This window comes from Rhinolophus sinicus, linkage group LG02 (assembly GCF_036562045.2).
Source record: "Rhinolophus sinicus isolate RSC01 linkage group LG02, ASM3656204v1, whole genome shotgun sequence".
In the NCBI taxonomy this organism is placed as follows: Eukaryota; Metazoa; Chordata; class Mammalia; order Chiroptera; family Rhinolophidae; genus Rhinolophus; species Rhinolophus sinicus.
In genome coordinates this window covers 135,936,592-135,963,936 of record NC_133752.1, presented here as the reverse complement: position 1 = coordinate 135,963,936, position 27,345 = coordinate 135,936,592, and the positions used below count along the sequence as shown (strand labels likewise).

General features: G+C 35.8%; 1 protein-coding gene across 2 annotated transcripts; it reads left to right on the top strand.

Moving 5' to 3' along the window:
* MDM2 (MDM2 proto-oncogene) lies at positions 1-21,377 on the top strand. Of its 2 annotated transcripts, none has more exons than XM_019748971.2 (11): positions 1-402; positions 1,271-1,355; positions 4,106-4,180; positions 7,213-7,346; positions 9,654-9,703; positions 12,329-12,396; positions 12,522-12,618; positions 13,660-13,820; positions 17,275-17,430; positions 18,035-18,112; positions 19,868-21,377. In XM_019748971.2, exons 2-11 carry the CDS (start codon positions 1,275-1,277, stop codon positions 20,441-20,443), a joined length of 1,476 nt encoding a protein of 491 aa, XP_019604530.1. In that variant the 5' UTR covers positions 1-402; positions 1,271-1,274; the 3' UTR covers positions 20,444-21,377. The 2 variants fall into 2 exon arrangements, with proteins under 2 accessions (XP_019604530.1, XP_019604531.1); XM_019748972.2 differs by lacking the exon at positions 1-402 and adding an exon at positions 998-1,129.
* The last annotated feature ends 5,968 nt before the right edge of the window (positions 21,378-27,345 follow it).

Genomic DNA, 27,345 nt, shown 5'->3' with positions numbered 1-27,345 from the left:
AAACGAAGCGGCGACATCCCCCGTCAGCTCGGGTGGCCAGTCACACACGCCAAACACCCTCCCTCCCTCCCCCTGCCGAGGCCTTGACGGGGCCAGACCTGCCTCTTTGCACAGTCGGCCCGGCCCAGCCCCTGCCCCAGTTAGCGGAGGTGTCGGGTCCCGGACGCGCACGCGATTGCGCGCGCGCGCGCAAAAACCCGGATGGACTGCGGCTTCCGGCGCGCTCCCCTTGGGCGGTAGGGGTCGTGAGTTGGCTGCCGCCTGGCCCCTCTGCTCCTGTTGGGGCATGTGCGGGCCTGCGTGTGTAGAGAAATGGAACAAGGGCTGCCTGACGGGCAGCCCTAAGCCCTCTGAGCGAGGTCCTGCCGCTTCCGCCGCCAGGAGCCTCCTTCTCCGGACCTAGTAAGTTCGATCGCCTCATTGGCCTGGGCCCCGTGAGTGGAATAGTTGCCCAGGCCCAGGGTGTCGGGCTCCCGCGCGCCCGTGAAAGGAACTGGAGAGCTGGGGACCCCTCCCCCCGAGCCACTCCTGGCCTGGGAAACCCTGCTTGGCGAGGAGCAGGTCGGGCCGGGAAGCGTGCGTGGGCAGTTCAGGGTGTGCTCTGCGACTCGGGTCTCCTAGCTCGCTGTCGTTTCTAGCGTCTTCCCGACCCGCAGTCTTTGTGCATTTTGCGATGGGGTCGGGGGGTGCAGAGCACATGCGTTTGTGCGGGTTTTGTTGGAAGGAGGTGAGCTTGTTGCCGCCCGGGAGGAGGGCGGGGTTTCGGGCGGGGTTTTTTGGGTAAGGGTCACGTGGGCAGGGGGCGCTGCATCTCTAGGTAAAGGTCATGTGGGCAGAGGCCGCTGCGGAGCCCCGGGCCTACTCCGAGATGGGGGTTGGAATAATGACAGGTGCCTGTTCTGTGGCCAGTCTGAACTGGGTTTCGAGTCTGGGCGAGATCGGGCTGGTTCTGTGGGCAGGTTGACTCAGCTTTTCCTCTTGAGCTGGTCAAGTTCGGACAAGTTCCGAGTCTGCAGTAAAAGGAGCTAAGCCCTGACTTGTCTCCAGCTGCGGCTATTTAAACCATGCCTTTTCCCAGCTGTATTCACTGTGGTTACAGGCGCACAACACTGATTCGATAGTGACCCAGGTAAGGACCCACTTGCTAGTGGCTTTAGTTTTAATAAAGGCATTTAAAGGTATTATTTATTTCCTTTCTATGTGATTGTCTTTTTCACAGATGTTTCATTGTTTTAAGTTTTTATCGTGTTTTATTTTTTCCCTACTCTAGGCAAATGTGCAATACCAACATGTCTGTGTCTGCTGATGATGCTGTAAGCACCTCACAGATTCCAGCGTCAGAACAAGAGACCCTGGTTGGTATTTTTGTCTCAAGTCTACCTTTTAATAATTTACTTCATTGGGTGATCGACTAAATTCTGTAGACGCCCCCAATTCTAGCATGGCTCTTTAGGTGAAATTGTATGTACATAGCTTAAATTCTGCCACTGAGGCATAAAATAACTATGTGAAGTAAAAGTTAACTGTAAGAATCAGTATTTATTTTCTTAGCTCTTTACCACACTAGATTTAAAACTGAGTTCCATTATACTCTTAAGCATGGATGCTGAAGTTTATTATGTGATAGCTTTTTTTCTGTTTTGATTTGTTAGTATTTAACTTTTTAACTGGTTTCTAAATGTCACAAAAGTAATTTGTGTGTGTTGTAAAGACTTTAGGCATCACAGAAATGTAGAAAGTGAAAACTGAAAATTCAAATCTTTTTTTGACCATGTCTTATATCTTTCGTGTACCTACCCCAATATATATGCACATGTGAGTTTTAATCTGTTACCTTCCTGTTCTTCTAAAACAAGATTAAACTAGAGGTGTTCTACTGATAGCATCCATATCAATAAATAAAATCTGCAGAATTCTAATGGCTGCATAGTATTTCACAGCAGTATACCATTTAAAAAATTTATGCCTTTACTGATAGCTTTAATTGCCTTTAGTTTTTGAGTATAACGCATAGTGCTACTTTGTACATGTATCCGAACACAAGTGTTATATGTGACTATTTCTGTAGGGAAGATTTTACAGAAGGAGAACTAATGTGTCCTAAATTACACACATATTTGATTGCTACTGATAACTTGTTAGCTACCAAAAGATTGTAACAATTTTCACCTCTGTCAACACTGAATATTATCAATATTTAATTATTTTGCCTTTTTTTGGTAAAAGGTATTGCATCATTGTTTAAATTTGTATTTGCCTAATCTTTGGTGAGGTTGGCATCTTGTCAGTAATCATTTGTTTATTCTGGGATTTGCCTGGTCTTAACTGTCCAATTTTCCTTTAGGTTTATTGTATTTTTTCTTAATAATTTGTAGTAATTCTCTGTGTTTTGAGTATATTTGACTTATCATTTACAAGTTGCCTTTAACTTTATGTTGCCTTTTTCCAGTTGAGAATGTTTTATGAAGTCAAATTTGTTGACTTTTATTGACTTTTGAATTTCATATCATGCTTTGGATGAACTCTCATCCCAAGATTAAGCAAATAAATTCCTGTATTTTCTTCTAGTATTTTTTATTTTTACATCTAGATCTTTATCTGGAATTTATTTTTTTGTTATTACATGTAAGATTAGGAATGATATTATCTTCTATAGTAGTTATCTTATTAACACATGTCTTAATTAAAAACCATGGCTTTCATTGCAGATTTTTACTTTGAGTTGTTTTAGGAATATAGTATGTATAAAATTTCAGGAGAAAAAAAGTAATATTTTATTTTCTGAGAGAATCATTCTTTAAATATTCTGGAAGTAAAGTACATATGTAAGCACAAAAATGTGTGATCAGAACAATTAATCATTCAATAGGACATTTATTGTGTATTTTAAGTTTTCCAGTTATTAAGTAATATTCTGTTTATTAGCTGGAAGTAGGCAATTTTCCTAAATCTAGTTTTGAGATTTCGATCCCAAACTGGGATGTTGTCAGATTTCAAAGTTAGACAAAAGACAGGAGTATTTTAAAGAGAGGTGCAGAGGTACCAGTCTGTGTGGAGGTGGCAAGCTGTAATTATATTTGAGTTCTGAAGATTTTGATACAGCAACAGATAGAAAGCATAAGCACATTATATCCCTGCCCCCTTGCCAGTTGTAATTTTTTCTGTATCATTTGCAGAGCTTCTAGATCAAGATCAGGCAAACTACAGCCTGTGGGCTAAATTTGGCCAGCTGCCTATTTTTATAAATAAAGCTTTATTGAAATGCAGTCAGACTCATTGGTTTACATATAATCTATTCTTCTGAGTCAGACCATCTGGCAGGCAAAACTTAAAATATTTACTATCTGGCTTTTTATAGAAAAAATTGTTCCTTGGTCTAGTTGGCTATCTCCTTGAATACAGGTCATATATTTTGTCTTTTTTTTTTTTTTTTTTTTTTTTGCGCAATACCTAGCATGGTAGAAGCTCAATAAATGTTTGTCAAGTAGGTAATTGAAATGGAGACAAACTAAGGTAGTGTGATATAATAGGAAAAAAATGGTGGCTTATAGTTGAGGGACATGAGTTGCAGTCTTAAATCTCTTCTCTTTGTAAGCTTGGGTTATTTAAATTCTCCATTTTTCAGGAGCCTATTCTGGAGAAGGAAGAGATTGGTAAAAGGCCTCACACTAAAGATTTATTCTTTTTTCTTGGATTTTGTAATTTAGTTTACAGAAAGCTCAATGGAGTATTCCATTTATGGTTGAGTTTGTAAGGTAGTAAGCAGATGACAGAAACAGCTGGAAGAAAAAGAATAATTTTCACTGCCTTGGCCTGGGTACCTTTTTAAACATAATGACAATTGATGATACTTGAGTCCATGGGTATTTGCATAAAGTCCCAGCATTTTTTCCTCCGAACTCCCTAGATAGTCTATGGTATTCAGTTTATATAGTCTTACATTTAGTGAAAACATTTTGACTTACTTTTTGAAGTCTAACCTTGTGAGATTGTTAAAATGTAGTATCTGCTACCTTACCAAAATTCTTTATGGACGTGTTTGCTGTGGGGCTTAGAGTTCTGTAATAATTTTGGAAGTATAATAGCAACTCTTTGTTCCTTATAGGTTAGACCAAAGCCACTGCTTTTGAAGTTATTAAAATCTGTTGGTGCACAAAAAGACACGTATACTATGAAAGAGGTAAGCTGAACTAAGAGTTAGCAAGGTAACTAATGTCTTACTAATTTATATATCCATGGGGAGAAATTGGCCATATAGAGTGATTTTCAGTAAGAAACAATAAGCATTGTGGCCTTTTAGACTATAATTTGAAGCTGAAAATTCTAGTTACACTTGAATTTCATTTCTCAGGAATTGAGACAAAGGGAAGTTCTGTAGGTGAACCCACTGGGCAGAATGGTAGTCTTGTCAGACTGCTAATTCCTTTTCAGACTCATATTTTTAAATGCTTGGAATAAAATAGAATTAGAAAGGAAACATATTAAAATACAGTTATCAAAGTAATAAGTTTCTAGATTTTTGCAGCAGATCTAATAAACATAATTTTGAAGTCGTGAGGACTTCAATATAACTGATATTTTGAAATGTTTATATCAAGCAAGCATAGTATGAAAACACTTGTGATTTTTATTGGTGACAAAAATCACAGGTATTGCTAATACTTTAATATAGGTTTGTTGCCTATATTAGTAATTGAAAGAAAAGCTAAATTTCAGTTAAAACTTAGTGAAAATAAGGATTTCTTTTCCATCAAATAGTGGGGACTAAAGAAAAATAATACTTTTCCTCTCACCTTCTGAGTTCTTCTAGCTAGGCTAATAATCAAATTAACAGACAGCAGATAAGCCGGAGAAAATAAAATTTTTAATTTTTATGTACACATGGGGAATTCACATAAGCATGACAATCCCAAAGAAGTGAAGACAAATTGGGTGTATATGTCATTTTGGACAAAGAAGAGGGGGTAGGGGCCTGAGATTTCAAAGGAAGTAGGCAATTGACAGATAGTTGAGGAAGAGCAGAACATACATGGCGAGTAAATTTTTGCTACGCAACCCAGAAACAGTGGACAGGTGGATCTACTCAACAGGCTCCTGCATTAGATAGGAGTCTTCCTAAATATAATGCAGAGGGGATTATGCTAAGATTCCCTTCCTGATGCAAGTTTTTCCCTCTGAATCTCTTAGGCAGGAAATGGGAGTGTCTGTCAAAGGTTCTCTTTCTGGGTCTTATTTCTTAATAATCAACTTAAAATCAATATCCCAAAAGGCAGTTTTTGAGGTGGCAAAACTTTAGTTCCCTTCAAAATTAATGGACCCCCTGAATTCTGTCCAAGGACTTCTTGGGCATCCATGGATTCCAGGTTAAGGACTTCTACACTAGAGATACATGAGTACAATACACTGTTTCTGAGATAGAGGTGAGCTGATTCATGACGTGTAAAATTTAGTGGATACATTTCAGCGTTGTCTAGCTTTAAATTTGTGCACAGAATCATGATTTTCAGTGATGGATTGGGTCATCGTAGGCAGAATTTCAATGTGTATGAAATGTGCCTCTTCCCCATCTCTCCCACTTAGTTTGTAGGGCTTAGATTGCTTAAAACACTAAAAAAGTACCTTACCTACATCAGGATGGCGGGGCAGGAAGAGAGACCAGACCCTTTTCTTTTTCAGCCACAATTTTATAAAACTTCCTTATGAGATGTTTGGTAGAAGGAATCTAGATTCTCTTCCTCCTTTCCCACTGTTAACCATCTCTCCAATCCATAGTCAGTCACGTAGAAAGTATTTAAGTCTGAACCCTGCTTAGCCTGTTAAGTCTATAGACAGCGCTTGCAGAGAAGTATCAAATGATGTTTTCAGGGCTGTTAACCTTACTACCATTAAATAATTAAACCAGAAGGGATTTAGTAGTTGATAAAAATAAGACAATTGATCAAGGCCATCATAAAAGACTTAGAATGCTTATGCTAAACCATATAACAGTACTGTATATGTTGTCTGACAGTACATTTGTAGGCTCTTTGTTCTGGGGCAAATGGGACAGTGATGAAAGCTAGTAGAAAGATAGTAGAAAGAACATTGGACCAGGAGTTGGAAGACTGGGTCAGTTTTCTTATTTCTAATACGGTGATAACAGTTCTATGAACTATCAGAAGAATGAGACAATACTTGTAAAAGTACATTTTAAACTGTAGAACGCATACATATTTAAGTGGTTAATAAGTTTGTATTGAATGTCTTAAAATGTATTGCCTGCTTATTAATGGAGCATGCAGAATATAATTTATCTGTATATGCATGATTCAGGGTCATTATTTTCATTTTATTGCCTAGATTATATTGATACCTTTGAGAGCTTATTTAATTCACTGAATTCTCCCAAACTGTAGAAGTAATTAATTAATTGACATGCATGGTGTTGAGTCTATTTACTAAATGACTCTAGGTCACTGCTATATTTCAGTTGATGTTTTTGATTCTGCAACTTTTTTTTTTTTAAAGTGTGTTTTTCCAGGACCCATCAGCTCCAAGTCAAGTAGTTATTTCAATCTAGTTGTGGAAGGCGCAGCTCACAGTAGCCCGTATGGGGTTCGAACCAGCAATTTTGTTGTTAAGAACACCACGCTCTAACCAACTGAGCTAACTGGTTGCCCTGATTCTGCAACTTTTTATTGCTATCAGTGGGTTTGCATTTTGCTACCTTTTCCCTTCGAAAATAAGAACTAGCTGGACCATGAGCTCTAATGTGTCTTTTGGAGCAAAAATTAATTTAAGACCCGGTCTTAATATAAGACTGGGTATAATATAATGTAATACAGATATAATATAATGCCGGGTCTTATATAATATAAGACCAGGTCTTATATTAATTTTTGCTACAAAAGACTCATTAGAGCTGATTGTCCTGCTAGGTCTTATTTTCGGGGAAACATGGTAGTACCTAGATATCTGGGTAAAGTTAAGGTCTGAAAAAAAAACACATTTTAAGGTTTATTTTAGTTAGAAAAGAAGTGTCTGCTTCCATCAGATTAAAAGGGAAAGATTTAAAAGCAGCTTTTTTAAATAGTACAGAAGGATTGTTATTCTAAATAGTTGTGAATGGTTGCTCGTTGTTTAAGCCTCTTCAGATAAATAAGATATTATTGAATGTATTTGCAACTAACCTTTAATGTTCATTAATGCTCAGAAATCATATTTTTGTTTCAGGTTATATTTTATCTTGGCCAGTATATTATGAATAAACGATTATATGATGAGAAGCAACAGCATATTGTGTATTGTTCAAATGATCTTCTAGGGGATTTGTTTGGAGTGCCAAGCTTCTCTGTAAAAGAACACAGGTAAATTCTTCAGTTTAGTCCATTGTAAAAAGCCAGTTGGATAAACATTTCAGTTCACCTCCACCCTCACTCACTTTTGTAAGAGAAAAGTTGTTACAACATACATAAAAGATGCTGAAATTTAATTTCTTAGCAATATAGCGTATTGTTTGAGAACCTGAGCTTTGGAATCTTAAAACCTGGGTTTCGGACCCAGCTCAGTCATTTACTAGCTGTGTGACTAGGTAAGTTTACTTAACCCTCTCTAAACCTCAGTTTCCCTTGTTTGTAAAAATAAGGATAATATAAATACTTTATGTGGAGGTTATGAAAAGACATTGTGTAAAAGGCATAGTGTTTGGTACGTAGAAAAGTATTCAAATATTAGCTGTTAGTTACTGCATATTAAAAACTATTGTTGTAATCACTTCCAAAAATCTTTTTCTACCTCGTGGTAAAGGCTTAAATTTGAGTTTTGGTTACTTTGGAAATCATTTTCTTTGTTGTATGCCATTATGGTACTTAATCAGTTGATTTAACCTGGATAACATTTCTAGAGTTATTCTACTGGGAACTGAAGACTGTTTTTTCAGTCATTCTTACCTTACATTTAGAATTCTTTGTCTTGTTTTAAGGTTTAGCACAGTTTATATGGAGCCTTAGCATGTGTATCTTCATAAATGGGATGAATACTTTTCACATGAAACAATTAACTAGATTCTACTGGTATTTAATGCTCAATAATATAGCTAAAAAGATGGTAATTAAATGGGATAATTAAAATACCTTCATTATTATAAGTATAATATACGTTTATTATTGAACATTAAGAAAAGACAAAACTAAAAAAGAAAAAAGAAAAGACAAAACTAAGAAGAATAGGAAAAAAATGACTATAGTTTGTCATTGAAAGGTATTTTTACCCATCAGTTTTATGTTATGAGTAGAAGCGTGTTTTAACCTAGTTGTGAACATAATATATTTAATTTTGTTTTTCTTAATTTAACATTTTATAACACCTTTCCATTGACAAAACCACTTCTGTTTAATATTTATCATTTTACACTTGACCTTGAGATGTAAGCTTTAATTCTATAAGTTTAAGAAATACCTATATTGGTGATTTTGTACCATTTGAATATTGAATCTTCGATAATGTTTGGGGATACAGTTTTTGATATTGAAAGCATAATATTAAAATTACCTTTGACTTGAATTCTAATGTTGAGAGGTTAAACACTGGGAAAATTACTGACTTGGAAAAAGAACATGAATAGGAATATTGATTTTTTATGAGTTTAAGGAACTGTGTCATCAATCCCTAGTCCCTAGGGTGAAAAGAAATAGTTGGGTTTGGTACTTCCACCTTAACCTTGAAAATTAGAAATGATATATTGAGACGAGTAAGCATTCTCTAAAATCATTAGTTAAAAAAAAAAAAACCACAGCATACTGTCATGTCAGTGAATAGAGGAATAAGGGAATTGTCTTCCTATTAGAATTTAAGTTCCATGAGAGCGGAGATTTGGTTCTAATTATTCTTTTCCCCAATATCTAGAACAGTGGTATGTAGTAGGTTCCCAGTATGTATTTATGAAAAGAATGAAGACTGCATTATCTTTTTTTGTCTTTTTTTTAATTGGGGAATATTAGTAAACAGTGTGTTTTTCCAGGACCCATCAGCTCCAAGTCAAGTTGTTGTTTTCAATCTAGTGGAGGGCGCAGCTCACTCGCTCGTGGAAATAGAACCGGCGACATTGGTGTTATGAGCACCACGCTCTAACCAACTGAACCAACCGGCCACCCCAAGACTACATTATGTTTAATAAATTTTAAGATTAAGAAAGAAAATCCGTTAGATAATTGGCCTAAGATTGGTGAAAGTCAAAATTATAATCAAGTTCCTATATAGTGGGTTTTCTATAACACGCTACTTTTTTAGGTAGTCTACTTCTAAGCACACAGCTAGAAAATTTCTTACTGAAAATAAGTACATATATTAAATTGCCTCCTGCATTTGTTCACACCCGTTCTCTGGGGTCCTTTGATAAAGTCTATAAACAAGGCACATTTCAGGAAATGGAAGTGTGGGATCTTTCAGCTAGAAGAGACCTTAGTGATTATTAAAAGTAGCTGTATGTAATCATTGTGCATCTAAATATGGCACTTTTTAGGGTCTAGCAGCGTGATATGTAATTCGAATGCAGTGATTTAAAATTTGGTTTGTGTGCAGTAGTTCAAACTAATAGTGCATTTAAAACTGATTAAATCCAGTTTAATACATTTTTATTTTAAAATGTACATTTCTTATTTTTTTCTCCCTACAAGGAAAATATATACAATGATCTACAGGAACTTAGTAATAGTCAATCAGCAGGGTAAGTTAATTTTGAATACCATAAACATGTGCCATAAAAATATTTTAAAGACATTTTGTATATGTGCAGTCATTTTAAAATTGTGATTCTCTTTAAAAGTTGCTTTTAATTATGTGTTTGATTATAAAAGAGTATGATAAATTTAACAGGAAGAAACATGTATAAACTAAAACAATGTAATAATAAGGTTCTAATGCAGATTTATGATATATAAGGTTAAATATCCTATTACCTCAGTTTAAGGAGGGATATTAAAGTTAGAATTTGTTTTGAAAGGTAGATCATTTCAGAAGCTCCTGCTTGGTAGAGATGTGATTAAACCTTGAAACGTATTGAAAATCTTTGGGAAGTAATATATATACATAGGTCGGATCATTTGAAAGGATGGGTATTTTTTTGTTTGATTTTTATAGACAAAGCGTTGTTTACCAGTTTGTTTAGATAAGTGGCATTTTACTTTTCTACCTTTAGACTTGTTCTTAACTGCTTAATTTTGGGGTCACGTATCCCTTTGATAATCTCAAAGCACTGGGTTCTTATTCCAGAAAGATACACGTATGTAGTCGTATGCTGATTTAACAACCCACTCTCCTGGGGAAAAGTCCTGATGTGTAGTTGTTGCTGATTTCCATGCTATGAATACTCCCATCAGGGCCATTTTCAGGCTATAAACATATAAAGTAGGGAAGAGATGTGCAGTCTGCTCTCGGGTACCACTGGGAGCTGGCTTCAACATCCCACAGGTTTCTTAAAGCCCATCCTCAAAAGACAAGGAACTGTTCTCAGTTTACTTCCCAGAATGAACTCACCACTCCATTGTGCTCCCGCTATTCTGTATTTAGATTTTATTGTTATATATATTGCTTTGTTACACTTGTTTATATTTCTCTTTTCTGCTTATTCAAGTTTGCATTCTTCATCGCACAGTACACTGTTTTATTAATGTGTTAGTAAATGTATTGAATTGAATAGTTATTCTTCCAAAGTTAGGATTTAAGGCCCAGAAAAGGACATCACCATCTTATCCTAGAATAGAAGTAATTATTAGTCTGGTGACTTGACATTTTATTGTTTTACAAAGATCTTTATAAAATCAAATGAAGGCAAATAAAAGAACTGCAGTATTTTCAATTTTCTGGAGCATTATTTCTGATGTATTCGTTCATTCATTTAAATAAACCTTGATAGATTACTAGGAAAATTCTGTTACTGAGATGGTAACTTGTAGATTACTTACGTTCTCATTCTGAGTTTGTCTGAGGTTTCAGTTTAATAGCATAAAGTTCAGAACTCATATCAGTGTTCTAAACCTTTTCACATGTAGTGCTTTTGTTATATCTGTTTTGTAATATCTACTTTATTATACCAAAACAAAATATAACCTATTTATATGTATAACTTAAAATCAGTGTAATACCTTGCCCATAACATAAAGAAGAAACAAAGTATTATGATAATGTATGCATGTATAATTTCAAAATGTTAATGCTCAGGCATGACTTCACTGTTAAGATGAAAATGTCTCCGAGGGAATAGTAAAGGGCTTTTAATAATGATCTTGGTAATTGTATGTATCCTGTATCTGAAACTGACTGTTGAGCTTCAGGTCTACATATCCAACTACAAACTAAACTCACCTACCTGAATGAGTTTCATCTACTTTAGTTCATTATCTTCCCATCCAAATATGTTCATTTTCTACATTTTCTGTCTTGGTGAATGGTACTATGGTACTACCTATTTTTCTACCCAAAGTAGAATCTTGGAATCCTTGACTCCTTTCTCCCTTGCCTTGTATATCAGATACCGTGTTTTTTATCTTTCTAATTTCTCTGGAATTGATCTTTTTTTCCATGCCTTAGTTTAGGCTTTAATACTTTTTTATTTGTATTATTCCAGTTACTGTTTAATACTGGTTTTCTTGCCTCTGCTCTCTTTTCCTTCTATTTTGCAAGAGTGATGCATTACTCCTGTGCTTAAAATGACCATTTCGGGAGGGATTTCTTATTGTTCTCTGGATAAAATACTTGCTGTGCACTAGCAAGTCAGTTTTATCTCTTGGATTAAACCTTTTTATGGGTAGTGGCTTCAGCAGTGCCTTAGGGAAGATTCTGAAGTATGAGTGGGAAGAGTGTAGAGATGCAGGATTGACGGCATGAGTGCTGCTTAGGAAGACACACAGGATCGCTTCTGATCCTGCTTACGTTCTGGCAGTAGTTACTGCTGGAGTTCCCGCACCAAGCACTGGTGATCCGGTTCTGCACGTTGTGTTTTAATACGGTGTTCCCTCAGTCTGGAATGACCTTTCCTAGTCCCACTTCTACATCTGCTATGAAGCCTTTCCTGGTTTCTTGTTCCTCAGCTCTGTCCCTACCAAATAATCGTTGCCCTGCTTCACCACTGATTTATACTTCTTTTATTGTGTTTATTGCACTTTCTAATTTCTCTTATGTATCTTCTGTATTCACACTGAATTATTTACATCTCCAGAATCTGGCACAAGGATGGCACCTGGGAGACACATATTTATTGAAAAGTTAAATTGTATAAGGAATTTGTCCTGATATCTATGGAGTAGCCGTTTCTCTCCTAGTTTGTGATTTTTTTGTTTTTGTTTTCTGTCAGAACCATCAGATTCAGGCACATCTGTGAGTGAAAGAAGGTATCACCTTGAAGGTGGGAGTGATCAAAAGGTAATCTTGAAATTAACTCATTCTAATGTGTTTCTTGAAAATTTGAAAGGTTATTTAAAACAAAATTTTTAGCTTCTTGGTGTTACAAGTTAAGTTGGTGGGTCTTTTTTCTCTTGAATGTTTAGGACCCTGTGCAAGAGCTACAGGAAGAGAAACCTTCATCTTCACATTCAGTTTCTAGACCATCTACCTCATCTAGAAGGAGAACAATTAGTGAGACAGGTATATATGAATATTTAATTGTCATTTTTAAACAGCTTCTTGGTGTTCATTCTCTAATGAAAGTACGTTTTAGCTTAATGAAATTATTGTGCTTTGCTGGTTTAGATGAATGAATTTCTGAGTTTCATTGTCGTTTTTACTTGATTTATTTGGTTTTAAAATTGCTTTCTTAGTAATACTTTTCTGGTTGACTACAGCAGGCACAGTTTACTGTGCCCCTGGGTTTTACTAGTCAGTCAGTTCTCTAGTCAAGGTAATAGAGGAGAAGGATGAAACTATTTTACTCACCATAACAGTGAAAATATTTAATCATTGCTTCTAATAAGTGGTAAAACATACCAGTAAGTTTGAAAACAAACTAAATAGCATCTTAGAAATGAAGACGATAAAATAGCTGAGCATTTTTGCAGAGAAAAGATAGTGGAGGCGGAGGGAGTGGCTATTGCATGATCAGACGTCAGTATCATAACTAAAACTGTATGATTCAGGTGAAAGAAGATCAGTGAAACAGAATAGATAAACTCAGACTAGAATCTTGTACATGAGAGTAGAGGGCAGGAAGGGCAGAGGATGGCTTACTAAATACATGGGACTGGAACAAATGGTTAGTTTTTTTGGGGGAGGGGAAATCGAGTTATATTTGTAACTCATGCCAAAGTGAATTCCAAGTATGCCTTCTAAGTATATTAAACATTTTTGGTTCTTTTCAGAAAAAAACCCTTAACATCTTAAAGTTTGATTTTGACAGAAATATCCTAGTTTGTTTGATACAAGCTGTGGATGAATTAGATTAATTGTGACTTAATGGAGACAAAGTTCTGAAATAAGCTTAAAAAGCTTTTAAAAATACAGTGTTCTCCTATAACTGTTGGACAGATCCAATGAAAGAGTGTTGACTTTTCAAATAGCACTATTTTTCTGTTTAATTTTGTTGGAACTAAATTTTAAGTACAAATAGGTACTCAAACAGCTCAATTTCTAAATAAATTACATATAGCAATTGTAGAAATTTAATTAACTTGTTTTTCCTTACATATCCAGAAGAAAATTCAGATGAATTACCTGGTGAACGACAAAGAAAGCGCCACAAATCTGATAGTATTTCCTTTTCCTTTGATGAAAGCGTTGCTGTGTGTGTAATAAGGGAGATACGATGTGAAAGAAGCAGTAGCAGTGAATCAACAGTGACTCCCTCAAATCCGGTAATCTTCTCGTTTTGAATAAAATAAGACTCTAATTTTTAAAATCTTAATTCTGGCAGTTCTAATAAGCATTCATGTAGAAAGCGCATGTATCATATGTATTTACTGCTATATACAGTGGTAAATTATTCTTTAAAATAAGCCTATATAGATCTACCCCACCCTAACCTCAGGTTTGGGGAGAAGTGTAGAAGGTAGTGGAATTGCACTGGATTTGTATTGCTAAGATTAGTACCAATATTAATAGTTATTAATGTCACCCTACATATTGGAGAAACTTTGTGGGTCACTGCACCAATAGTAAATTCAAATAAACTGGAGTATAGCGTAGTCTGAGAATTCAGTTCTTAATAAAAAATAATGGAACAAAAATGAAAATTTGATTTAGTTAGATGTCATAGGATTCTAAGGCAAATTTGTCTTGAATGTTTAGAATAGAAATGTCACTTTTACAGAGCTGTCAGCAAGTAAATTGGCATAGTCTGAGCTTCACATTTGCCATATGTAGTCCAGACAGTAGTATGTAGTAAATAGACCATATGTAGTAAATAGACCTTAGGGAAGGTGAAATGCATGGATGACAGATTACCAGTAGTTTTTAATTCCAAAGTATTAGCCAGGAATAAATTCACTGAAAGAAGTTTTGTAAAGAAGTTTTTGCTAACAAGAGTGTTTGACAAATGGAATATATATTTTTTTGTCATTAACATTTGTCTTTAAAATGTTACTAAAATTGGAATATTTGTGATAATGGCAATGCCACATGGTCATTATTCTGGATATGAGTGATCATTTTATAGTTCTCTAGAAGATGTAAGGGGATGAACCAGTTGTGATAGTAACTTTATTCTTGCTTTGTATGTATTCTTGTTAACGTGTATTATCTTTAGGTTTTTCTCTTCAAAGCAGTGATTTTATGGATACTGATGTTGCCCTCTAAAGTTAGTATTTAATAGAGCTGTTACTTGTCTAGGCCACTAGATGGCATGGGAGAGCAAGTTGTTTATTCCGTAGATACTGAAGTGTCTTTTCTATGCCAGGTTCCATTTGGCATTGGCGATACAGTAGTACTCAAGGTAGATATGGCCCCTGCCCTCATGGGGAGGTAGATCATCAGCAGTTAAATAAATAATTAAGACATTTAATAAATGCTATGAAAATAAATATGGGTTCTTGAAAGCAAATATATGTGATCTGAAAGTTGAATCCAATAAAAGAAATCTTGACATGTACACGAACTTCATGTTTGGATTATTATAGTCTTTACAATGCCCCATTAAACTTAGTCTTTGTTAAAGTTGTTTCAAAATTCTAGCTAAATGATATTTAAAGTCCTTGTTCTTGCTTCCATCTGGGACACTACCTTGTTATCAAAGCAATGTAGAGGGTATTCCCTCCCGCCCTTTTTTTTTTGGTTATTCCTATCCTACACTTGCCAAAAATTCCTCTCTATTAAAAATCTTTTGTTTTTCAGGCTTAGTCCCTAGTTGGGAAAGCTTTTGGTAGGGCCAACTTTTTTTTCTTCATTTTAGCTTACTTCACATAAGAATGTTATAGTTGTCATTTACCAGTTAAAGGGAGTTAAAAGGAAAGTGCAGTTGCTTCCCGTCTTTTCCTTCTTTTGGGTTTAATAAATTGGGAAACTTAAAGCTATATTCTGGGCTCTATACTAGGCAGTTATCATCTCAGTAGGCTCAAACTCTTATTTATAGATGGGAAAACGAAGACTTGAGGATTTCAAATAACTTGTTAAGATCCCATAACTAATAACTGTCACAATTGGAATTCAGACAAGCCAGGGACTTCTAACTTCAAAATTTAAGATCTTTCCAGATCAAGCATGTCGTATGCTTTTTAAATACGCAGTATTTAAAAGTTTCTGGAACATTCTTTTTTGAACATTAGCCAGAACTTTTAAAAAGAACTTTTAATATTCCTTTCTTCACAGTACCCTTGCACTGGGGTGGGCAAACTTTCTATGAAAGGTGGGATAGTATCTGTTTTGGGCTTTGCAGGCCATATGGTCGATTGCAGCTACTCAGCTCTGTTGTTGTAAAGCAAAAGCAGCCATAGACGACAGGAAAACAAATGGTTCTTGCTGTGTAGTTATTTATAAAAATAGATGGGTGGTGGGCCATAGTTGTTGATGCCTGCCTTAGAGGATGCATTCTAAGACTTTATTTTTCTTGTGATTTACCCCCTTATTCGAAACTTAGTGCACCAAAGACTAGTTAATTGAAGTATCCAGTTAAGTTACCGTATTAAAGATGTTATTGTATTCTGGCTTGACTTGTGATTTTAACCTGATTGTTAATAGAGCCCTTGTTAGGAGTCAGAACTGCAACTTGATGAATGTTGCTTTACTACTACTTGCTTAACATCACTGTGGAAAAATAGCATTTTGACTTCAGTGGTTATACTTTGTTTTTGTTTTTATAAATGATGGAAGTATCTTAGAGATCATTTAATTTGAACTCCTTTCATAGATGAAATAGCTGTGGCCTTTCTAGGTTAAATATGTCCAAAGTTAAATAGCTACTTAGTGGCAAATCTACAATAAGAATGTATGTATCCTGACTCCCAGACTTACATATTTTTTCTAGTTCTAGCCTTCTGTTTTGTATATGTTCCTATCCTTAGCTATTGACAGCAAATATTATGAGACTGAAGGTCTTACTAGGTATTTGTACCATTAATTAGAGACCTAAAATGAAGAATCACATGAGCAGATACGGAATTTTAAAAATAATAATAAAAAAGATGTCTGAAAGCTCTTCCAAAGAAATTACTCCCAAAATCTATTATAAAACAAATCTCATAATTACATGTTATAGCTACTAGCATTCTACCAATTAAAGATATAAAGATGATTAAGACATGGTCTTAATTCTTAAGTGTATATAACTCAGATAAGGAATGTGTGCAAAATTGTATTTTGCATAAGTTATGTGTGGAAGTGTATAATCAATAATATCATAAGTAGTAAAGATAATAAAAGTTCAGAGAGCTCTCTTATGGTATTGGTTATGGTATTGAAAGAAGCTTTGGCAAAAAAGGATGAGCAGGATTTAAAAACTGTTGAGTTATTCCATTTAGAAAGGGAGTATGGCAGTTGAAGTGCCAAGTTTGGTTTAGGAAACAGTCTTGGTCTGGCTGATAGTTCATATTTATGGGGGAGGAGAGTGTGTAGTTGGAGATAAGCTGAAAATGTTAATATAGTCATACTACATGTACTTAGAATGCCAAGGAGGATCTGGCCTTTTTCCTTAATGTAATGGGTTCTGAACAGGGAAAATAAGATTAGTGCAGTAATGACCCAGAATCTTAATCTAGTGTCAGTGTGCAGGATAGATCTGAGGAGAAATTAAGGACACAGGGATGACTTAGGAAGCTGTTAACAGAGGCCAACAAATAATATACATTGTCACGCTTATTTTTTTCTTTCTGATTTTAGGATCTTGATGCTGGTGTAAGTGAACATTCAGCTGATTGGTTGGATCAGGATTCAGTTTCAGATCGATTCAGTGTAGAATTTGAAGTTGAGTCTTTCAATTCAGAGGATTATAACCTTAGTGAAGAAGGACAGGAACTCTCGGATGAAGATGATGAGGTAGTTTTTTAATCTAATTATACTCTAAAGTTTTTTTTTAACATTTTCCATATTAACTGATGAGATTGAAATAATATATTCAGATTTCACTTGAAATATTCATACTAGAATATTGTTTTGTGGACTTGAGGCTTTGTAGTTCCTTGTTATCTGATTTATATTTTTATAAATATAATGCCGAGAAGTAGGCCTTAATGAGCATTCTTATAATAGTCTGCTCATTTAAAAATATTCAGTTCTCTTTTAATATTTACTTTTTATAAAAGTAAAGCATGCATGCAGTTAAAGTCACATAGTACCTCTAGATCTGTTGCTTACATTTCTAGCTGCTTCACTGTTATTTAATACCTTCATATTTATAAAATAAAAGTGCTTGTACTGAAGTTTTTGCTTTACTCATTTTAAACATTCCGCTGACTTTTTACCACAGTGGGTGAGGATTTCACTGATCTCCATTTCTCCCCGTTTACACCTATTCCATTTGACCTGTCTCAGTTCCTCATATATAGTAGTAGATGCTATTTGTTTAGGACTTACTGCTAAGAAACCTTTCAGGTTGAAGAAGCAAGGTGACAAATTGATGATAATGGATTTATTTTATTAGGTGTATCAAGTTACTGTGTATCAGGCCGAGGAGAGTGATACAGATTCATTTGAAGATGATCCTGAAATTTCCTTAGCTGTAAGTGAACATTTACTTTTTTAAGGAATCAAAAAATAACATTGAAGTCAAGATTTGGAAAATATGTCTAGTCTACTTCCTGACATGAGATAATTTTTAATAAAGTTAAAATCTTTAAAATGTTAATGATTTAAAGCATTTGCATTCTTTTATTTGTTGTGTTGGGATCTGTTGCTACATTTTAGTTTTTTTGTGCTGGAATTTGAACTTTTAAAGAATTTTATTATGGAAAATTTCAAGTGTGTACAGCATACAGAGTAATATAATGTGTCTCCAATGTACTTATCACTGAGCTCTAATAGTTACCAACATTTTGCCAATCTTGTTGAATATAAACATTTTCATACTGATTTGTATTAAAATGTGATAGGATTTGCCATTAAAGAAATCAGGATTTAAATATTTTATACTACTAATACAAAATAATATTGAATGTCAACTGTAATTTAAAAATTTTAAAAAACCTAAAACCAACACCCTATTCCAACACGAAAAAACAAAAACCACATTTCATACTTCACTGCGTTCCTGAGGTATTGGAAGTTTTTTCAAAACGGAATATTATTGCTTTAATTTTTGTTCTTAATATTGCCTTTTATTATATTCCAATAGGAAATCTCATTTTTCTTTTCTGAGTTGAAAACAATTAGTAATTATCCAAATGCAAAAACGGTGAAATTGTAAAATTTTTCAAAAAAATTTTTTTTCTATATTAGAAAATAATTCAAATAATTAGTTGACTCATTTGATGTCAAGCTGAGTGAAATGTTTCAGACATAGATCTTGCAAATTTTTGGACTCTGCAGTACCCCCTCTCCTTTCTATATTGTAAGCACCTGTCTTTAGTTTTATTAGTTAGAAGAAACCTACTTTGACAACTTGAAAGAACCAATGTGGGAGAATTAACAGTCTGCACCCTTCTCGCTAATGTCTTATGTCATTGGTCAAGCAATTTAAAGATGGTTACATTATTTATGGCAAGATAGGAAGAACCTCTTATGGCAGGTTTTACAGCATCCTTAGGCAAGAACCATGCTTCAGTTCTGGCAGGGAAATAAGGATATGTTCACTAAAGAGGCTGGGGTTGTGCGGGGAGTTTGTTACCCAACTTGCATGGTGAAAAGGTTTGGGAAATAAGTTAGGATAAGGTAGAAGCAATGAGCGGTTAACAGAGATGAGAACACAGGAAGGATAGACAAGAAAGAGGAATACATATTTTGGATAGTGACAGGATGACAGAGTGAGCTGGCAGTGATTGTCGAGAAGAATGTTTTAGCATTGCCTTTGTGGGTGAAGTTAAGAAACACTCAGCTGAGCCTTGATTTTAGAGCACTTTGAAAGCGAGGCAATGGCAGACTGAGCAGTGGTTTTGTCCAGATTGATGGGGGGACTCTGGGCACAGTATCCATGGCTGAGCCTCTAAGGGAGTGGAGTGGAAACAGGTTTCATTACAGAGCAGAAGATTGATCCCGTAGCATGTGCTTCAACTAAATGAACCAACAGTATCTGTGTCCTCGAACAGATGACTTTATAGGTACAGACTTAAGTCACGGTGAATACATTTATTTGTTTTAGTATTCTTCAGAGTTCTGCTAAAAAAAGAAATACTTAATAATCTCATACTTGAGGAAAGATTGTTAAATACTGAAAATTGAGCTGTGGGATACATTTTACCTTAAACATTAAAGTTCTTGGTGTTGAGATGACTAGTTACTAACGGATTGCAGAAACTAACTCTGTCTTATTTCCTTGAAGGACTATTGGAAGTGTACTTCATGTAATGAAATGAACCCTCCCCTTCCACCACATTGCAACAGATGTTGGGCCCTTCGTGAGAATTGGCTTCCTGAAGACAAAGGGAAAGACAAAGGGGAAATGCCTGAGAAAACTGAACTAGAAAACTCAACACAAGTAGAAGAGGGCTTTGATGTCCCTGATTGTAAAAAAAACACAGTGAATGATTCCCAAGAATCATGTGTTGAGGAAAATGATGAAAAGATCACACAAGCCTTCCAATCCCAAGAAAGTGAGGACTACTCTCAGCCATCAACTTCCAGTAGCATCATTTATAGCAGCCAAGAAGATGTCAAAGATCTTGAGAAGGAAGAGACACAAGACAAAGAAGAAAGTGTGGAATCTAGTTTTCCCCTTAATGCCACTGAACCTTGTGTGATTTGCCAAGGTCGACCTAAAAATGGCTGCATTGTCCATGGCAAAACAGGACATCTTATGGCATGCTTTACCTGTGCAAAGAAGCTAAAGAAAAGGAATAAGCCCTGCCCAGTATGTAGACAGCCAATTCAAATGATTGTGCTAACTTATTTCTCCTAGTCTGAAAAGTAGAATTATGTATTTCTAACCCTAAAAATTTAGACATGAAATTCTATCAGAACAAGAGAGAGCCTTAGTACGTGTAGATTTGTTTTCTGTAGTGTAATATTGCCTCCTTTGTAAGAGGGAATAGTTAATATTTATTTTCTTTAATGAAAACTTCACTTCTGTTTATATTTTATATTTAGGTTTGAATGTAATTTGAATGGATATGTAACTCATCCTTGATCCCCACCACTCATATTTTAAATAATTTCCACTTTCTTAAAAGATCCCGATTGGATCTTTTTTAACAAAATACTGTCAATAGAACATTTAAATGTAATTATTTAGTTACTGGCCTTTACTTAAGGCCAGTATTAGAAGCCAGGGAATTCACAAAGACTAACTGAGAAATTTAATAAACAGAACAACTATTTATTTTTAAACTAGCTGAAAATGTTATAACTTCTCTCTAAGTTGTCTAGAAATAATAGATCACTTTTTTTTTTTTTTAAGATGATGCGGTCAGAACATAGGATACTAAAATAGCAAATGTATAAATTAACATCTTGATTTTGCACAGGAAGTTTGTGTGCCAGTTACTAATGGTACATAAAAACATATATATGACTTACCAATTCACAGGTAAGTAGGAAAAGATAGTTGAAGCAATCAGTACCTTAAACAAAGAGTGATCTTCTAATGTAGTAGAGCTTTATTAATTTGCGGTTTATAATACTTCAAGCACAGAAATAGAATTGATCCGTTCTGAACAGAGTTAGTATTAAAAATGTGATTATAAACATTTAGGGTATACAATAATTATACTATTTAGAAAACATTCACATGTGCAACATTGGCTGTGCGTTAATGTAGTCTTGATTGTCTAAATTTTTGGGTTAGTATACGTAAGTTTATTGATTCATAAATAAACAATTATTAAATGACTAAACATTGTTTCAAGAATGTGATTATTGGATCTTATAAATTTTTCCATAATAATGAGTTGTTAAAATAGAAATTACATTTGAATATCACCTTATTTGGGTAATCAAAGGTACAAGTCTGAATATGCTTCTGTTGTTGGAATGGCTATGTCTGCTCACTTTGGAAGTACACGTATCAATGGGCAACTTGATGCGGTTGGGAGCCTCCAAGGTATCGAGTAAGGCCAACCTGAGAGAATGATGTTACAGTTTAGTAGGGCCACGAAACGCTTTTCTCCCTGTCTTGTTCACTTGTGTTACCACATGGCAGCCTTGCTAAGTGGTTTCTTAAGTGATAGTGGACTAATTGGTCTGGAAGGGATGTAGTTGGGGCAGGGAGGGGAGTTAGGGCTAACCACCCTGCCACTAGTCAGCATGAAAAGCCCTATTGTAATTGCTTGTAATTTCCCTGAGTTATCTATGAAACTAAATTCCATAAGGCCAAGAACCTCTTCTTGACTGTGATATACATACATGGGTACCAATAAGAATTTATTGAATGAATCAAAGCATTGAGACTTGAGTCTTGAAGCTGCCTTTAAAACAGGAGCCTGCGGGCCCCAAAGCCAGACCAGGGTTAGCTGTTGGCATCTTAGTTTACATTTTTATTTTTAATAAGGGTTCTAAAGATAACTGATGAATGTAGGTCTGTAGACAGTAACTGCAAGTTATGCAGTGTATCGTGAAAAGTTTGTTGCACTTTCTGGTGGTTTGGATTCTGAATTGGGTTTTAATTTAGTATTTACAAAAAAAATTTCTTCACCTTAAAATACCAATTGTATAGAAGTTTGTGGCTAGCTTTCAATTGTATATGATAGGGAACTTTTGACATATACAAGTGATGCTTTAAGAAGATACATACCTGAAAGTACCAGCACTTTAGAAGGTGCTCAGAAGTGTTGAATATGTTAACAAATTGTAAAATGGACTGTTAACAGGTTATAATAAAAACCAACAGGAAATAGAACGAGCAGTGTGAAGTGACAGCAGATGGGAGACTCCCCACATGTTCAGTAATTAACAGGTAATGCATTTGGAATGATATATAAAAATATTGGTGGAATAGTATTGTTTTGGATAAGAGAACCATAATAGATTGTTTTATTTTTTCCATTACTATCATGTTATGTATTTCATTGACTTTTCAGCTAAATTTTAGTACTTATGTGTGTGTGTTTGATTCACACATTCCCAGGCCACACTCCGTATTAGGCCTTTCTCCAAGAACAGAGTGACATCTGCCTCAATTGACTTCACTGCCTTTGGTCAATGGACCATTTTTGGTTCATTTATAATTTACAGGTTTTTTTAAGTCACTTCCCGGATTTAAATATGGAAAACAAACAAACTAATTTTATTGCTCATTGGGCATTATCTGAAATGTTCTGCCTGATGGTTTTAGACTTTTAGAGCTCCCTATGAATAGGTGCTTTCTTTTCACCGTTCTCTCATCCTTTTTAGTACAACAAAGTTCACTACCTCCTGACTTTTCCATAACGTTTTATTTTCATGCTGTGGAGTGTTAAGAGCTAACTAAATTCAAGTAGCACATTTGGTACTTGCTTAGTGCCCCTAGAATTAGAGACAAAAAAGATTTATGGAGCCTCAGATGGGGTCTGGCAAGAAGAGGTTCTTGGCCTTAATGGAATTTAGTTTATCAGTTTCAGGTGTACAAAACAATGTAGTAGTTAGACATTTACACCCCTCACAAAGTGATAAGCCCCATCCCCCAATCTACTACCCCTTTGACCTGATTTCTGAATATTAATTTTGTATCCTGCTACTTTACTAAATTATCAGTTCTAGTATTTTGGTGGAACCTTGGGGGTTCTCTAGATATAGTATCATGTCATCTGCAAATAATGACAGTTTTACTTGTTCCTTTCCCGTTTAGATGCCTCTTGTTTCTTTCTCCTGTCTGATTGCTATAGCAAGAACTTCCAGTACTATGTTGGATAAAAGTGACAGTGGCCATCCTTGTCTTGTAGCTGATCTTAAGGGGAGTCCTTTTAGCTTTTCCCATTGAGTGTGATACTAGCTGTGGGTCTGTTATATGACCTTTATTATGTTCCCTCTATTCCCACATTGCTAAGAGTTTTTATCACAAATGGATGCTGGATTTTGTCAGATGCTTTTTTTGCGTTATGACCATATGCTGTTATTTTTCGTTTTGTTAATGTGTATCATGTTAATTGATTTGTGGATATTGAATTGACCTTGCTGGTAAGCAATGAATCCCACTTGATCGTGGTGTGTGGTCTTTTTAATGTATTGCTGAATTCGGTTTGCTAATATTTTGTTAAGGATTTTTACATCTATGTTCATTAGGGATATCAGTCTATAGTTTTCTTTTTTTGTAATTTCTTTGTCTGGTTTTGGAATCAGGGTAATGGTGGTCTCGTAAAATGAGCTTGGGAGCCTTCCCTCCTCTTGGATTTTTTTGAATAGTTTGAGGAGAATAGGTGATAATTTTTTTTTTTTTTTTGAATGTGTGGTAAAATTCGCCTGTGAAGCCATCTGGTCCAGGACTTTTGTTTTTTGGGAGCTTATTGTTCACTGATTCAATTTCGTTGGTAGTAATAGGTCTGTTAGATTTTCTGTTTCTTTTTGATTAAGCTTTGGAAGATTGTCTGCTTTTAGGAGTTTCTATTTCTTCCAGATTGTCCAATTTGTTGGTGTATAATTACTCATAGTATTTTCTTAAATTTTTTTGTATTTCTGTGGTGTTGGTTGTCACTTCCTTCTTTCAGTTCAGATTTTATTTGGGTCCCTCTCTCTTTTTTTCTTGATGAGACTGGTTGAAGGTTTGTCAGTTTTGTTTATTTTTTTCACAAAAACCAGCTCTTGGTTTCATTGGTCTTTGGCTTTTTTTTTTTTTTAACATGGGTGTTCATTTTATTATTTATTAAACTGTACATGCATGTTTTATGTGTGTTTCTGTATCTGTGGTCCATTTCACAGTAAAAGAAGATACAAAGAGGTAAAAAGGAGCCGAGCTAGTAAGTGGCTAGGATAGGCTGAAATCTAATTCCAGAGCTTTTTACCCTATCAATCCAAACCAAGGCATGAGTACCAGCCCAGCCCACCTATATCCTGGTGCTGTGGCTTAGGGCAAACCCTGATACCTCTCTCAGACATTGTATTGTTTTTTTTTAGTCTCTATTTCATTTATTTCTGTTCCGATCTTTATCATTTCCTTCCTTGTTCTCACTTTGGGCTTTGTTTGCTGTTCTTTTTTCAGTTCCTTTAAGTGTAAAAATAGACTGTTGATTTGAGTTTTTTTTAAATTTCTTTACGTAGCCCTGCATTGCTAAGAATTGCCCCCTTAAGACTGCTTTTACTGTGTCCCATAGATTTTTGGGTCGTTGTGTTTCCATTTTCATTAGTCTTGAGATATCTTTTGATTTCTTTCTTGATCTCATTGTTGACCTATTCATTATTTGGGTAGCATGTTATTTATTCTCCATGTGTTTGTGTGTTTTTCAGTTTTTTTCTTGTAATTGATTTCTAGTTTTATACCATTGTGGTTAGAGAAGACGCTTGATATGATTTCAGTCTTCCTAAATTTATTGAGACTGGCTTTGTGGCCTAACATGTGGTCTACCTTGAAAAATGTTCCATGTGCGCTTGAGAAGAATGTATATTATGCTGCTGTGGAGTGAAATGCTTTAAAAATATCAGTTAAATCCATCTGGTCTAGTGTGTCATTTAAGATCACTGTTTCTATTTGGAAGATCTGTTTTTGGTGTCATGGGGCATTGAAGTCCCCTACTATGGTTGTTATTGTTGGTCTCTGCCTTTATGTAGGTCAATATTTGCTTTATATATTTAGGGGCTCCTATGTTAGGTACATAAACTTTTACTGGGGTGATGTCCTCTTGTTGGATTCATCCCTTTATTATTATGTGATGTCCTTCTTTGTGTCTTATTATAGTTTTCATTTTAAAGTCTATTTTGTCCGATAATAAGGATTGCTACCCCAGCTTTTTTCTCATTTCCATTTGCATGAATTATTTTTTTCCATTCCTTTACTTTCAGTCTGTATGTGTCTTTCAGTTTGAGGTTGGTGTCCTGTAGACAGCATCTGCATGGGTCTTGTTTTCTTATCCACTCAGCTACCCTATGTCATTTTATTGAAACATTTAATCCATTTACTTTTAAAGAGATTATTGATAGGTACACAGTTATTATTCATATTTTCTGATCTTTGTTCATTTTCTTCTTTCTTCTGCTTAAAGTAGTCCTTTTAACATTTCTTGTAATACTGGCTTGGTAGTAATGAATTCCTTTAGCTGTTTCTTGTCTGGGAAGTCCTTTTATCTCTTCTTCAATTTTAAATAATAGCCTTGCTGGGTAGAATAATCTTGCTTGTCGGCCCTTGTTTTTCATCACTTTGATTATTTCCTGCCACTCCTTCCTGGCTTGCAAAGTTTCTGTTGAGAAAAATTCACTGATAAGTCTTATGGGAGCTCCCTTGTAAGTAACTAGTTGTCTTTCTCTTGCCGATTTTAGGATTCTCTCTTTGTCTTTAAGCTTTGCCATTTTAATGATGATGTGTCTTGGTGTGGGCCTGTTTGGCTTCTTGTTATTTAGAACTCTGTGTTTCCTGGGCTTGTATGGCCATTTCATTCACCAGGTTATGGAAGTTTTCAGTCATTATTTCTTCAAATAGGTTCTTGATCCCTTACCATCTCTTCTCCTGGTACTCCTATGATGCAATTGTTGTTATGCTTGATGTTGTCCCATAGGTCTCTAAACTATCTTCATTGTTTCTTATTCTTTTTTGTTGTTGTTGTTCCGATTGGGTGTTTTCTGCTGCCTCGTCTTTTATATCACTGATTCGATCCTCCATCTAATCTGCTGTTGATTCGATCTAGTGTATTTTTCATTTCAGTTATTCTTTATTTCTGACTGGTTCTTTTTTATGGTTTCTATGTCCTTCTTTATGCTTTGCTATCTCTGTTGAAATTCTCACTAAGTTCCTTAAGTATTCTTATAATCAGTGTTTTAAACTCTGTCTCTGGTAGGTTGGTTTCCTTCATTTCATTTAGTTCTAGTTCTGGAGGTTTCTCCTGTTCTTTTATTTGGGACATGTTTCTTTGTTTCCTCATTCTGGCTGCTGCTCTGTGTTTGCTTCTATATATTAGGTAGATCTCCTATGTCTCTCAGTCTTTGCTGGGTGGCCTTATGTCATATGTGTCCTGTGTGGTCCAGTGGCATAGTCTCTCTGATCTCCTGTGCGTGTGTTCCGGGAATGTCCTTTGAGTGTGTTGTGTGCGTTCTCCCATTGTAGTTGAGCCTTGATTGCTTTTCACAAGTCAGTGGGTGGGATTGACTTCCAGGCTGACTGACTATGAGGATCGGCTATCTCTACACTATGATCTGATGTGTGGGGGGTGACCCTTCAGAGGAGGAGTCGCCTCCATGGGCTCTTGTGCCTGTTGAGACTACCCTTTGGATGCGTTGCTTGTTGGGCTAACCAGGTGGTGCTCTGGTGTGGTCTGAAGCCAGCCTCTGGGTGTGTTGTTTCTGGTGTCAATTGACCCTGCAGCCCAATTTCAGCCTTAACCTGTCACTGGCCCGCAGCTACCTGGTATTGTGTTTCCCCGAAAATAAGGTCTTATGTTTTTGCTCCAAAAGACGCATGCATTAGAGCTGATGGTCTGGCTAGGTCTTATTTTCAGGGAAACACGGTAGGAGCCACAAAACTGTATGTAGTTGGCTGCTGCCTGTGCTGGACCTGTAGGCCTGTGGGTGTGGCCTTCCTGTGAAACGAGGCTGGCTGCCACCAGTAGTGGGTCTGAGGCAGCTTAGCAAGGGCCCAGAGATCCCCTAGGCCTATCGCCATCGCCAGCTGCCCATAAAGCCCAGCCATTGAAAGAGCCTCCTTGGGTGTGCAGGCTGCACTGGTTGACCTGATGTTGAGTGTCCTCA